Source organism: Rhipicephalus sanguineus, chromosome 3 (assembly GCF_013339695.2).
Source record: "Rhipicephalus sanguineus isolate Rsan-2018 chromosome 3, BIME_Rsan_1.4, whole genome shotgun sequence".
Taxonomy (NCBI): domain Eukaryota; kingdom Metazoa; phylum Arthropoda; class Arachnida; order Ixodida; family Ixodidae; genus Rhipicephalus; species Rhipicephalus sanguineus.
In genome coordinates, this window is record NC_051178.1 from 217326670 (window position 1) to 217342345 (window position 15676).

The following is a 15676-nucleotide window of genomic DNA, read 5'->3' on the forward strand; positions in this document are numbered from 1 at the left end:
ACATAAAAAGAAAAGAAATAGCTACATTACGTTCAAGAATGCTTGCACTGAAAGTAAGAATGATTATCTTGTAAAGGATTCGCGATTTTTGCTCTTTCGAGTTTTCAGGTTTTCTGGTGTCCATTTCACGTTTTCTGACTCCACTAAACAATGATGGTGTCGCTCGGTTGCAACAGGTGCACATCGAAGCTTGTGAGTCAGCATAAGCGACGGCAACCAGCAAGTCTTCAGCAAGAAGAGCCGCTTGAAAGCAATACTGCAATTGAAAACGGTACGTAAAATAAGTGGCCTATTTCATAAATTGCGTTGCATACATGGTCGGTATTTCGGTTTCCACTTATTGCTGATACAATAACACTGTAGATTGTGTACTGTAACACCGTGCCTGTCGGCATCTACGGCAGGAGGCGTTTTGGCGCTTTGCAATGAGAGTGATTTATTGTGATAAAATCACCCATGCACAGCTTCGCCTCGGCAACAGATGCGTTCATGTCTATTAGGAGATTGACAGCGTGATTTTCAATGTGCAAAAAAAGCATTCTTGACCACATGAGTAAGGAGCACGTTTCACCCAATTGTAATTGCAAACATGAGACGCCCGCTCCCGACCGGTCGTGGCCGAGATATCTGCTGCCTTTCGATGCCTTCGCGTCCCCTGACAAAATACTAATGTGAGTGCCCCCAGAAAGTTATTGCATCTCCAAATGTAGGAAAACGACGATGTCGACCCTGTATGCACTGAAATTCAGAAAATGGCTTGTTACCTTTGCGTAAAATTTCCAATTGTGCAATTATTGCTGGGCCATGCCCTTTTTTTTTTTTTGAAAAGTAAAACCAACCGCTTCAATAAAGCCGATTCCTGCATTCCTTTGCAATACAAAATATTCTATCGCTTTCCCAAAAAAAGAAATGTAAACAATACTAAATGGTGCTCGCTTTGCACACGGACTTGAACCGCTAGCACATTAACGTTGTATAATTTCATTTGCAGAAGAACTCAGCAATGATTCCAGGTATTTGTGCTGCATCCCTAGGCATATCAAGTCTTGTTGTAATTTCGATTACGTCTGTGTATAAACTATCTGCATAAATTCCCAAATAACATCATAAGCCATGAATATTTGTATGAAAACGCGCATGTTGGATGCGCTTGCGAAACCAAATCCAAAATCGCCTGCAAACGGACTACTTGGCGTAGTAACACATGCAGAAGCTCCGCCCACATAGCTTTGGCTGTGCTATCACAGAAAGCTGTCACCAGGTAAAGAAGGACCGAAAGCGCCGAACACAATCTGGACGCGTCGTGCGTGGAGTGTCAACACCTAAAGTATTTCTTACACCGTGGTCACGACAAGGATGTCCAAACTCCAGAACCGAGCGTTCGCACCTCTCATAGATCTGTGAGCATGACACCGTTGGCGTAGGGCTTCCATCGCTTCCGGCTCCTCTCGCAGCCGCCATTGCCTTTCCCGTTCCCTAGTACGGCAGCTTCGCACTAGTCGTGCCAAATCTTTCTATCTTTTGTAGCGTTAGCTACAATGGCCTAGCCGAGCCAGTTTCATGTGCCTCCTCAAGAGCCGTGCTGCGCATGCGCAAAAATAAGAGATTTCACACAGCTGACGCACCGGAGCCGGCACCTCCCGCGCACTCCGCCGCCGCTGGTCTGCGCTTCCCAGAGGAGTGATGTCGTAGCCATGGCAGACATAGTGGCGCCAGCGCGCGCACACCTATTCGCCTTTGCTGTGCAGTCGCCGTCTGACACTGCGCTGGAGCTGCTTGATAGCGCTTCTGAATGGAGTTTGCCAGTGTGGTTTAGCCATGGAGAAGGAGAGCGCGAATGCTGCTCAACGGCGCAGAAGAGCGGAGACGCGTAACTCATCGGATCCCGAAGTAGTTGCCTAGCAAAATAAATATACATGTGCCACAAAATACGTACACCGTGTGTGTGTCATTGGAGCAGCAGTAAGCATGATAATCAAGCTAATCCTGGACAATCAGGAAAGCTAAAAACAATCAGCTGAACCTTTGCTAACGCTACGTTATCCTGGCATAGCCGAGCTAAGCCACTGCAACATTTTTTATGTCTTTATTCCCATCATTTCTATTTCTCTCTCTTTCTATAGCTTTCTTTCTATAGCTTTCTTTCGATCTCTCTTTCAGTGAACCAGTGGTGAGTAGTGGGATTTCCTCCTCCTCACCACCACATCTCTCCTCCTCACGTTCACTTACCTTTCCCACCCCCTTGCAGTGATGGAAGCGACATTTTGCTTTTTGGAGCACATTCTGGAGCAGAAAAAGTCACAGTTTCGCCGCAAGGGCGAAGCAATGTATGCGATAGCAAGAAATCGAAATGTCACATGAAGAACCAGAAGCAGCTGGATACTTGCAGCGATATTTGCCGCTGAAGCACAAAGAAGGACGCCCTAAATGAACGCACAGGCATGCACAGGGCAAGCGTGAACTAACAACTGTCACAGTTGTTACGCCTATGTGCTTGAGCAGCACGCTGCAAGTGTCGACAATGGAGAATCAGACGCTTGCTTGCTTCCTTGCTTGACCCTTAATTCTTGGCTCTTACCCGCTACAGGGGATTGGCGATGAAACCGGCGGTTATATGAGTGGGGACATTTAGAATTTAGGCGCTCTTAGATATTCCTTCTTTTAAACTGCGGCGTGTGGAGTGACCCTCTGTGTCTCCTACCACAGGGGGCGTCTGATGCAAGGTGTGCCCGGTGTTCTTTGTCTTTTTTTTTTCCTTCCACATCCCGAGTGGGTACAGAAAATGGCCACTTTGTCGTGCGCGTCTCAAGGGCAGTATTTGAAATGAAAGAACATTACGAATGCTGCGTCTGCAAGTGTCGACAATGGAGAATCAGACGCTCTTAGATATTTCTTTTAAACTGTGGCACGTGGAGTTACCCCCTGCATCTTCAGCCACACGGGGGTGTCTGATGCAAGGTGTCCCCGGTGTTCTTTCTTTTTTTTCTTTCCTCATCATGAGTGGGTACAGAAAATGGCTACTTTGTTGTGCGCGACTCAAGGGCAGTTTTCAAATTCAAAGAAAATTAGGAGCGTTGCGTGACAGAAAACACGCTCACGCTCCTCTGAGATTTGCTTACCACCAGGGCTACATGGTGTATATAAATAGCTTGCCGTTATTTCGTCGGCGCATACATGGCGTGTGGCTGAGTTGTCTAACGCAGCGCGCTGAGGAGCGAGGGGTTGCTGGTTCAAATCCGGGGTCAGGTACTTCATAATTTTTTCTTATCCTTTATTTTTCTTTGTGCCTTTTTTATATATATACATACATATACATATCCGGGACATGACGGCGACAGCAAAAATCAACCAAGAGTGTCCATATAATTTCTATCGCAATAAAAATACTAGTTTGGAGAAGCTATCGGCATTTTTGGAGCAGATGGCAAAATATTCCGAACGACTCCTGCAGTTTAAAGCACTATTTAGGCATCTCATAAGTATTAATACTTATTATTAAACATATTGCACATACAATTATCACTGCAAATTACAACAAACAAATAATTAAGCAGATGGGTGGTCACTGAATACTAAGTAAGATGAGCTATATACTTAAATTTTTCGGTACTTGTGGCAGAGATGATATAAAACGATAAAGCCAAGTCCCAAATCACAAAAGAAACCACTACCACGTTGTCATGAGTAAAGGGGGCACGGGGCGTGTGCCGGACAGCGGAATGCGTCGATGGTGTGCGGGGAATGGAAAAGTACCCGATGGTGTGCACCCCCGCCACGTCCACGCACGCCATTGGTCGGAGAAAGGCGCGTGCCACGCGACTCGAGCTGAGGTGAGAGACCCCGGAAGAACAAGCAGTCACTGTTCGGTGGAGTTGGCCAAGAGGAAGGTGGTGCCAGCCAGCATCGCGTCCGCGACGGGAACAGCAGGGCCGAGTTCTGGAGGCAGCGTTGTGTATGTCCCGGGAGGGTGGCCGTCGACCTTGGTGTCTACCGAGCGAGGCTTCCCGGGCTTGCGGCAGCCTCATCACGCAGTTCTCGTGGCACCTGCGGCACTACCCCAGCTCGACGAGACTGCAACCCACCGACAATCACGGAGCCACTTCGGTAGTTGGACCAGGGGGATGAAACTTCGCGGTTTTTCTGTCCCGTGACCGCAGCGTTCCTAATGTTCAGGGGCTGTACTACCTATGAGCGTAAATGGACGTTGTTGTTCCATTTTATATTTATTACCAGGTTACTTATTAACTACGGAGTTTTTAATACGCAAGTAAACCTAAAATTTGCAGTTCGAGATTGCGAAAATGCGAGCGCCACCCGGAGTGGAAAGCGGGAACTGCGCCGTCCTATCTCTCACGGCGAAAAGGGGGCGTTTCTTGTCGCGCGCCCATGTATGCTACGGCCTACGGTGTCCCAAAGGCGGCTTTTACCACCGTAAAGTTCGTTTCAGCGAAACCCTTGCAAGCTTCAGCGAAACAGACGCATGAATGGATTCGCGCCGTCATCACAAATCGTGCTGTGCAGAGTGGTGTCGAAATTTTTCACGCCACCCGGCATAAAATTCTTTCGGATCCCGACGGATGAAAAGTACGATCTGCATGCTGCTGGTTTTGTTTTTCTGCGCTTGCACGGCATATCGGGATGCGACTAAAGACGTAGCATATTCAAGTTGTGTTTTTACTGTATAAATGGTATGTTTAGGCAATAAAACATTCAAACTCTGCTCTTTATTCTTGTTTAATTTATGTGCACACATAAACAAAAACAAAGTCTTACTTAGAATAAGTGCTGCAAAAATAGGTGGATGGGCAAACCTTCATCAATCAGAACGCAACGATTGCCGCTTTGATCATGTGGCGAATTGCACTACAGGAAGAAGGTCGCGCGCTCGCCATTTGAATACCTTTCACTCGCTCAATTTGGCGCTAAATCGCCCCCCCCCCCCCCGCCCCTCGCCACTTGCATCCTTAGTCCTCATCAAGATGGCGTCCCCCAGTGCGTGTCTGCAATGCGCCGATATGTTTTAGTACCGCCCCCAAACACTAGGCGTTCGTCTGGCGCTGCGAGCGAATATCGCGTTCCATGGAAGATATAGGAAGTTTCACTCCCCTGTTTGGACCCCGTGGTACTGAGGAGAGGCCGACAGTTAGGCCTAGCTGGGAGGGACCGGTGTTCTCGACGGAGAACGAGGCGTCGGCAATGAAGATGATCAGCGAGGCACCTGATCACCGACGACGGCCCTGAGACGTCGACAGGAGCTTCGACGACGGGACAGCGCGTCGACTTTGGAACTGGATCAAGCCATCGGACACCACGATCCGTAAGAACGTTCCATTAGTATCGCGACTGACTGAGAGGCCATAGTGGCCAGACTTTCGAGTTGAGAGGAGTTAGACATAGCTCGAATCCCTTGTATTTTAGTTAGCGAGTGCGCACTAACTTAGCATGTTTGCACTTGTTACTTTTTGTCGTAAATTTTGAGTGCGTGTTTATTTTTTTGGTTTGTCATGGTGTGTGAGATAAAGTTTGGTTTGCTGTGACACCACGGTCTCCCGACTCTCTCTCTCTCCCAATTCCGTTCTGCATTGCAAGCGCTCCCGAGATACATGACACACGTACAGCAGTTTATAATCAGTAATAGAGCAAAGTAATCTGTTATTTTCGTATTTCACCGGGATAGCCTGCATTGAAAAAAAAAGAAGAAAAAAAAAGAAACTAAGAGTGGATAGGTTAAAAAAAACCCTTGCCATTTTTTGTAGCAAAAATGAGGCTGGAGCTGACAAAGTGATAAATGTGATCAGTCACACATCACAGTCGTCCCACCAGCAGTTAGTAATCAGTAAGATATCGAACTAATCTCATACATATTTTACCAAAATAGTATGCCTGTCAGGTTAAAATATACAGCTAAATCGAATATGGGTATATCAACAATGCCACTACTTGTGGCATTGTCGATGTGCTAGTATGGAGCTAGTATAGAAACTCCATACTAGTATGCTATACAGTTGAACCCCTTTATAAGAGACACTGATATAAGAGACACGTGGGGTATAAGAGACACCAGTGTGCTACATAAAAGTAAGGGTTGATAGGAAAATGCATAACTTAGTACCCTGCTTATAAGAGACACCTCATATAACAGGCAAGAATTCCTCCCCCATGCGTGCCTCTTATAAAGGGGTTCAACTGTAGTCGAACTTTTTTTGGCAATGAAGGCTACGGGGGCAGAGCTACTGCACATGTACTGGTCTGCGAAATAGTCCGGTTTGGCATGCGTTTCGAATTTAGTTTCAGTTTGCGAACCTTCCATATCTTCTGTGACGGCTGTTCGATTATTCGAGCGGCCATGGTGAATAATGACATTGCATACTATTTGCTTTGTCTGCTTAGACAGCCATTTGTTAGTGAAATTCGTCACAAGCTCCCTTGGTGAGTAATTGGAAAAGCTAGAGTGTGACAAGTGCTCACCTGAAGACGAAGACACTATTTTGACTGTGAGGTGCACATAAAAGGTACGACGTTTTCACACGTACAAAAACATGAAATGACACTGCGTAAAGTAAAACAAATATAAATTTTATATCTCCTTGGTGCGTGCTGTGCCTCTTTTCAAACAGTGTCCCATAGAAAATCGAATAGTGTTGTTGTTTTTAATCCTCACGCAGAAAACACGGACGCAATTGTGGGACTATATTCTTCAATGGTAGCATACGCGTAGTTTGGCTCTGCAGCCTTCTTTTTATTGCCAAAAAAGGTTGTCTGCGAGTATATAATGATAGTAGACAGCTTGTTTTTTGTTTTGTTTTTGTTTTGATCATGTGCTTAAAGTTCATTGTTTTCAGTTTACCAGCGCCATTTCGGAGCAGGTCCGGAGCAATTACTAACGAAAATTACAGTTTGGAGCAGCATGGAGCAGCATTTCTCTTTTGGAACAGTTTGGAGCAATTGGAGCAGCACTGGCATCACTGCCCTTGCTACACTATACTACACAAGGCTATGCTATGCTCTCCTAGCATGCCTGGATAGCAGAGTGATGAAGACGCTCGCCTTCGGATTCAGGGTACGTGGGCTCGAATCCCGCCTCGTCAAGAATTCTTTTTCGGCAACAGCACATATCCGTTCACGATGATGATAGTTTTCGTATGGGCCACACGCACAAATTACGGCTTGCCTAAACAGCTTCGCTGTCAACAGTCGTAAGGTAGCGAGGTGGGAAAGTGGGAAAGGTGCAAATAGTGCCCTAAAATGATTGTAGGGCAGAATCTGAGAGGGCCAAGCACAATGTCTGGGATGTTTGACATGGAATGACCCAGGTATTTTAATACGGTTTTAAAGTACGTACGAGTGCTCATCTGAGTTGGCAGCATCTCATGACATCATGATCAATATGATGCAATAAGTTGTGACTCAGGCTGGCTGTTTTGGCCATACTTCAAGTATTGTAGACATCAAAGACAAGCTTGCACGTGCACACACCACCACCCACCACCACCAATGGGGTCCTTCATCTCTCCCTTTTCCCTTGATTTGCTGTCAGGCTGCTCTCTCGTTGGTTCTTTAGGCCAGTGAAGAATATTTTTTTTATGTGGGGGCTCTGTCACATGTCGTTTTATGGTATGTGTTCTGTGGTACACAGAAATTTCAGCAACGAGAATGCGTCTGGTGTGTCAAACCTGGACTGATAATCGGTGCCCACGATGTTTCATTCTTTACCACATGCGGTGCCCCAATTTCTAGCATTAATTACAGCATTAATTATATGTTACGTCAGATCATTTACGAATCAATTACTATCAGACACAGACTTTTAAAACATGAATGTAAAAAAAAATGGCTGTCAGGGGTCCTTTAAGGTGTGTCATAATGAAAAAGTAACAAATACACGCTGGTGTGACTTGCCTTGTATCTGGGCAGAGGTGGGAGAGTCTTGCGGAAGTGCTTGAAGCCCCACTCGTGCATGCGCGAGTTACCTGCGTGCACAGTTTGCAAGGTTGCCCTACATTTAACACACTACAAGGTAGCACAAGTACACTGCTCACTTGAAGAAAAGCTCACTGCTAAACCATCATGCAAGTCAGCAGCAGATAGTTGATTAACTATGAATGCAGGATTGCCCAACTCTTAAGCAGGTCTTGAGCTAAGCCGCTCTATGTGAAATGCGCTCCCATCAGCAAAACTGACCCATAAGACAGTGCACGCCTTTTACCAAGCACCAAAAGCACACAAATGTTTCTAATCAAGTTGAATGGTCCCTTGGAGGACAGCGACAGTGACAGCCAGAAAAGCTCTATTAGAAGAGTAATTCATACCGCATGCACACACACATTTCTACGCAAGTTCATGTGTCCAGCAGCTGATATTAAGGTGGGGTTTTCTTTCTATGACGTCCCTATCCATCTTCTGATGGCAATGTGTCCTCCACATGACCAAGACTACCTATTCGCTTCATGCAGATGATGTACCACTTTGCTAGCTTGCTGCCATCAGTGAATTGTTAAAATCCCGTCTGATGCCATTGACCGTGGTGACGTGCTTGTACAACCATCTGCACACTGTCCCACCTTTGCATCATCAGGGCTGACCTGGATTGAAAATGGCTATGAATTCCGACATCTGAAACAATTCTGGTTCCAAAGGCACCAAGTTGGCTTGCCTCTCTCTGTTGAAGTGGCTTTCTCTGAAGCCCCCTCTGCCCTGCCATCCGCCCCTTCATAGCCACAGCCGTCGCTGGCTTGGCTGAAAAAGCTTTCTTTGACACCCATTCCACTTCGTTGGGACAGTTACCATGCGTTGGATAGAGACAAGTCCACCGTTCGCTGTCGACCACATCACATATCTCTAGCCTCACGGAAGAAAATGTCGACGACATGTTGACATAGAAGATAATGCACCCCTTCATTTAGTCCTTGGTCATCCCCCGCCGTTCTAGTTAAAAAAAAAAAAATGGCTCCGTGCTGTTTAGCATAGATTACCAAGCACTCAACAAGATCACACACAAGGATATGTACTGTGCAAGGTGCCGAGTACCGGATTTTCCAGTGTATGAGACACGTCTTTATCCAAAATTTTCGGAGGTGCGTCTTATACGTACTAGAGCAGCTGGATGTGAATGATACGTAATAAATGTAATAATGAAGAGTCAACATTCAGAAACTAGAGTTACATAGCAAAAGTAAATAAAACGGAAAGACAAAAAAATACGTCGCCACATGAGTTTTGAGCTCACGGAGACCGTGCGAGTTTCAGAGGCTACACTCGGTTAGCGAAAATGGCGTGAGATGGCGATAGTTTCACGAGTGCCGGTTTGGCGGTTCAGCCAATCGTTCAGCAAGTTAGGCCAGCGGGCAGTGTCGCATTTGCAACTTGGTTCGTTCGGCTCGTCTGCTTCTTTGTCGTTCAGCGTTCACCTGCAGTATGCTGCCTAAACTGAAGAGCTACACAACGAAGGTTAAGCTCACTGCTGTGAAGTATATGGAGAAGCATGGAAACCGGGTAACAGGCCGTCATTTCGACGTCACCGAGAAGAAGATTCGCTCATGGCGGCAGTCAGCAGGCAAGCTCCAGGCCATGAAAAGCGATAAAAAAAGCTGGCCGCGGCAAGAAAGCACAATGGCGAGACCTCCAAGGATGACTGCACACATGGGTATTGGAGCAGCGTGCCAGCTGCACCTCAAAGTGCAGACGCTGGCTAAATAAAGGGGCGCCGTTGGTTTTGTTGGTGGGCCATCAAAGCATTGGCGATGACAGACTGCACAAGTATGTGTCAGAATCTGCCAGCAGACTTCTTCGAAGAGAAGCCGGACAGATTTCAAGCTTTCACCAAGAAAGCAATTGAAAATGACAGTGTCTGCAACAGCCACATTATAAATGTGGATGAGGTGGTACTCACTTTTGACATTCCTAGGGAAAGGAGTGTGGCATCGAAAGGTGAGTAGACCACCACCATTAAATCCACCGGCCACGAAAAGGAGCACTTGACTGTTGTGCTCGCATGCTGCGCTGACGGGCAAAAGCTTCCGCCCATGATCATATTTAAAAAAAAAGACGATGCCCAAGGAGACAAATGTCCAGGGCTGGATGGACGTGATCGGCAGGTAGCTGGAGAAGTGCTTCTCAACGCAACCAGATGGTTTTTTTCATTCCAAGAAGGGCCTTCTGGTTATGGACAGCGTGCGGGCGCACATAACCGGGCTGACGCTGAAACGCATCAAAGGCAAAAACTGCACCGCAAAGGCAAAAACTGCAAAAACTGGGATGACCAAAATGCTTCAGCCCTTGGACGTCGCGGTGAACCGCAGTTATAAAGCTATTCTGCGGCGCACGTGGGAGTCGTGGATGACGGAAGGCAACCACAGCGACACTGCGACCAGACACATGAGGCATGCTACGTTCAGTGAAGTTACAAAGTGGATGCGCGATGCCTGGCGTGCGGTGTCGGAAGCCACCGAGACTGCGGGGTTCCGAAAGGCAGGCCTGCTAGCTTCTGCAGCGCCTGACCACGACGACGAAAGCAGCAGCGACTCCCGACGAAGAAGCCCCAGCGTCGCTGCCGCCAGAGCTCGCTGAACAGTTTCAAAGTGCCTCCGAAGACGAAGACTTTCACGGCTTCAAAGAATAAAATGTCTTTCCTGCATTCATGCAGGATGTTTCAGTGGGTGTGCAATATTCTTGCTCGCAAATTTCGTGCTTTATAAGTTTTCTTACAGACTAGCGCCCAGAAGCGTAAGTACGGAATTTCACTATGTTCGCTCGGCCGTACGTAATGAAGTTTCTTTGCGGGAAGTGAGTAAATGCAGGTGCGTCTTATATAATAATTTTTACTCGGAAACTTGCGAAAATTTGGGGGTGCGTCTTATACAACGGTGTGTCTTATACACTGGAAAATACGGTGCTTCTCGAGTCTCGATCTGCATTGGGGCTACTGGCCAGCAAACCTATACACGAGGACGATACAGGAAAAACAGCATTTGCAATACCAGATGCGAGTTGGATGTAATGCCATGCAATGTTCCCGCAACATTCGAGCACATGACTGACACCGTCCTGAAGTCGAAGACTTGCTTGTGCTATCTGGACGGTATTGTTGTTTCCTTGTCAACATTCTCTGAACACTTGCAATGTCTGGGCCACAGTGTAAGAAAAATGATTCAGGTGCTGACACTCTGCCCCCGGCGCAAACAGATTGTGTTGGAGGCTTTTGATTATGCCGCTGTTAAGATTATGTTTTTGGAATGTAATTTCTGAATTCATTGTTAATTTCTCTCTACTCGTATTATACTGAAGCCACTGGCCAATCTTAACTACATGTTTTTCTTTTGTCATTGTTTGTATTATGTTGTGCATCACTGTGCAGTATAGACGATTTTTCACAGCTGGTTTGGTCAATCAAAACTAGATGGCGCCACCACACCGCAGCCATCCCCTTGCCGTAGCCTTTGGCAGCGCTGCTCAATATGTCTCCATCCGCATTGTGTCATCTGCTCTGCATCTCCATAGCGTCTGCAGGCACGTGAGTTAAAGAGAGCAGACGGCAGCATCAGAAAACCCAACATCGCGGCACCTGTGGATGTAGTTTCCTTCCACCTCGAATTTATCACATCGTCATCCTGTGTTGTGTGGCCCGTAAGTTCAAAACCTATGCACTTATTTGCTTTATATTTGCGTCCTGAAGCTTCGAGAGCAATATATTCGTCGGCATTTTGCAGTGTTTCCAAGATTCATACTCATATTCTTGGAGACAAGGCTTAGCAGGCATGGCTAAATAAACACAGCTGATTTCAATAATAAAGACAAAGCATACCTCCCGTTCTTTCCCCAGCGTGAGCTGACACAAAGCCATAGTTGATTTCACCATTTATTTATCGCTGTGAGGAGAGTGGGCGAGTAGCTAATAAGGCGGCAACAGGGGCTAGTTGGGACGTCTTCATGCTTGTAGTGCGCTGCCAGTAGACACGGATGAGAAAAAATAAACGAGAAAAACAACACAGGGTGATGCGCAAACTCACAACTACTTTATTTCGATCATATGATCAGCCTTATGTACATACAAGAAAGAAGGAACACGAAATGATTGAGGGGGGGGGGGTTCAGTGATAGGATGTAGAACACAAAAAATAACAGAAATAAACATATCAGGGCTTCAAACAATGTCACCGAAAACGTGTCAAGAAATTACGTATGCGGTGATACGGTTTCCTTCAAAAAGTTAAATTTCTTTTTGAGAAAGGGCGATCGAGGGTGTGGTGATGCACCCTTCGCTGATATGCGTGTAAAATGCTTCGGTAATTTCCTTCTCTGTCTGACCTAAGGATCGTGCCAAAACTTTTGTGTCGGGGAACATTGCCGTGCACTTACATTCTGTGCAGTGGGAAGCCAAATGACCAGGGTGTGTTAGCAGCGATGCAGCGTAATTATGCTCTTTTAGTCTCTCATTAATGCACCTCCCCGTTTGGCCTATGTACTTCCTATTGCAGGAGAGGGGGATGCTGTAAACGACGCCTTCTGAGCATTCCACAAATTAGTTTCTGTGCCTAACACTACAGCTAGTTTCCTTCCTCCCGGTTTCGCCACTGTTGACCCTTTTGCAAAGCCCTTTTAGTTTGTTTGGCGCTGAAAAAACAACTTGTACGTCAAACTTTGACATGACTTTCTTAATCTTATGGAAGAGATTATGGATGTATGGAATGACAGCCGGTCTATCCAAGCTCCCACTCGACCTTGAGGGTTGCTCTATCTTCCCAGTAGTGAGGATTGCAAGGGCCTTTTCAGCAACCGAGCAGATAACGTTATCTGGGTACAAAGCCTTTTTTAACCTGGAAGTCTGTGCTTCAAAGCTGGCTAGTACCGTGTGGAAGCATGACTTCTTGATAGCTTGCTGCACACAAAACAAAGCCACTGCTCTTTGGGCTTTGCAAAAGGGTCAACAGTGGTGAAAGCGGGAGGAAGGAAACTAGCTGTAGTGTTAGGCACAGAAACAAATTTGTGGAATGCTAAGAAGGTGTCGTTTACGGCGTCCCCCTCTCCTGCAATAGGAAGTACATAGGCCAAACGGGGAGGTGCACTAATGAGAGACTAAAAGAGCATAATTACGCTGCATCGCTGCTAACACACCCTGGTCATTTGGCTTCCCACTGCGCAGAATGTAAGTGCACGGCGATGTTCCCCGACATAAAAGTTTTGACACTATCATTAGGTCAGACAGAGAGGGAAAATACGGAAGCATTTTACACGCATATCAGCGAAGGGTGCGTTAGCACACCCTCGATCGCCCTTTCTCAAAAAGAAATTTAAATTTCTGAACGAAACCGTATCACCGCATACGTAATTTCTTGACACGTTTTCGGTGACATTGTTTGAAGCCCTGATATGTTTATTTCTCTTATTTTTTGTGTTCTACATCCTATCACTGAACCCTTCCCCCCCCCCATCATTTCGTGTTCCTTCTTTCTTGTATGTACATAAGGCTGATCATATGATCGAAATAAAGTAGTTGTGAGTTTGCGCATCACCCTGTGTTTTCCTCGTTTCTTTTTTCTCGTCCGTGTCCACTGGCAGCGCACTACGTACAAGCATGAAGGGCGAGTAGCAAGCGTGAATTCGGATCGAAGCGGGTGCTCGCGTCTGCATTGGTGCTGCCATGTTGGCTTGTAACCCCAGCTACTGGCAGTAGTTAATACAACAATTAAAGGCATAAGACATAAATGCAAAAAAAAACATATCACTTATCACTGTGGAGTAGTATGTAACAAACAAATGCAAATGTCTCAACACTGTTAACTTTGAGGCGATTCCATGTAGAACTATGTTTCGTTGTGCAAGCCTGTGACTTGTTACACTCTGCTGCAACCAGCTTGTGTGGTACGGCCATGGCCACTTCGCTGGCCCAATGTGTTGGCTGGGGCAAATGTCTGGGGGAATACGGCGCACCCTTGAGCGAGCATCATAGCTCGCTCAGGGGTACGCCGTATTCGCATTTGTCTGCCCACTGTGCCGCTAATGGCTGCTCACCGGAGTTCTGCCGCACGACCACTGTTTTTGGATACAATGAGGCGCGAATCAGAGAGATAGCTGAAGCCTTTGCTATCAGCAAAAATGGTGACACATGTGTCAGCACTCCATCGATTGTGTTGCTCGATTGCGAGATGGCTTCCTTGGACAATACTTAAATTTGCTGGATGCCTGCACTCTCTTGTCATGTGCTTAGGGTGCGCGCGCATTCCTGTTCTTTCCTTTGTTTTTCTTTTCTTTGTGCTCGAATAAAGCATTAAGTTGTCGGCCAGCGCTCGTGTTGTGCAGTCTCTTCTTTGTGTCTCGTTTTTTGCGCTGTTCAATGTGAATGCAAGAGAATTGGATGGGCATGCCCTTTTCATAGAGATAAACATACATCAGCGTTGGCTCGAGGAGCGCTCCGTCTGCAATGTAATTATTAAAATAAACGTAAGACAAAGTGCTGCAAGGGATGTGCTGTTCCGATCGTGATGCATAATTTGTTCTGATAAAGATGCTCAGGATGGTGCTTCGCCATTAATGGTCATTTCATTTATCATTCTGCTCTGGTTGGGTTCCAAGCAGCCTGCTATTTATTTTATGCATACCACCGGCTGAGCGTTGATTAACTGGCTTACAGAATGCTTCCAAGGCTGCTGGAGTGCACGTGTCTCAATCAGGCACATGAGGTCCTTCCATGGCTCATTCCACTGAACTACAAAAGGCAGCTATTTTACAACTTGAAAAATGCACTGTATGCACGTATCACGACACGCATGCCTGGCATCCATGTCAGTTTAATATGAGGCTGCTATCGGGTTGCTCGGTTGTTGAGCAAACATGCTTACCGCAGATGTAGGGGTTCTTGTTGACGTTGAAGTACTTGTAGATGACATGGGGGTGGACCCGCTGCATGGAATGCAATGTCACAGTTGGTAATAGAATACAACAGAAGAGACTGTGCCTCTCTCACCGACAGATCTCCTCCATAGAATGGATGGATGACAAAGGTCTCATTCCGAATGTGGATGATGCCACTGAAACATTGAATAAGCATTTAATTAAAACATTGCCTTTGTCTAATTCAACTTTTCAGGTTCATTAGCAAACAGAAAATATATCAGAATGACATGGGCATGAGAGAAAAACAAGTAATCACAAGCTTCAAGAAAAAATTTTGTGTCACCATGCACATTCACGCACTGTGTGTTATCAGTTTTTAACTAGGTGTAACCCTTTAGAAGAAGAAATGTTTTCATGGTTCCTGCACGTAGTCGCGCTAAAATATTAATCAAGATTAGATGATTAACGTTGGATGATTGCACACACAGTTACTTGCTTCGTTTACCAAGACTAGATTAAAAAATTACACATAGATATATTGCCCTTGTAGTGTCCATGAAAACAGCTGAAATTGACTGCGCTTGAATCAGCGATGTGTGACAAAACTTCATTCACTCTGGCAAGCAGCAGTCAGGGCAGGGCAGTATTAAAGATGCTTGTATTTTAACAAATACATTTTTTTAATACTCTTTTATGCATCAATTTATAATTATTGCGCAAATATGTGCAGGGTATGCTGTAGGAAATACTAGTCGAGCTGAGTGAACGACAAGCAGGAAGCGGGAGTTTTTTTGGTGTGCAATGAAGTCAGGATTATTGGTTTTTCACCTTGCAGCACATACAGCAT

At 46.0% G+C, this 15676-nt stretch overlaps 2 protein-coding genes across 2 annotated transcripts in view; both read right to left on the reverse strand.

Moving 5' to 3' along the window:
* LOC119388290 (protein SEC13 homolog) overlaps positions 1–15676 on the reverse strand; it is a 492033-nt gene that overhangs the window by 461351 nt on the left and 15006 nt on the right.
* LOC119388291 (disintegrin and metalloproteinase domain-containing protein 11) overlaps positions 1–15676 on the reverse strand; it is a 483088-nt gene that overhangs the window by 336111 nt on the left and 131301 nt on the right. Inside the window, exons 7-9 of the mRNA XM_049413903.1 lie at positions 14960–15023; positions 14835–14895; positions 7900–7970 (exon numbers count right to left, since the gene is read on the reverse strand). Coding sequence (XP_049269860.1) covers positions 7900–7970; positions 14835–14895; positions 14960–15023 — 196 coding nt within the window. The remainder of the gene's footprint in view (positions 1–7899; positions 7971–14834; positions 14896–14959; positions 15024–15676) is intronic.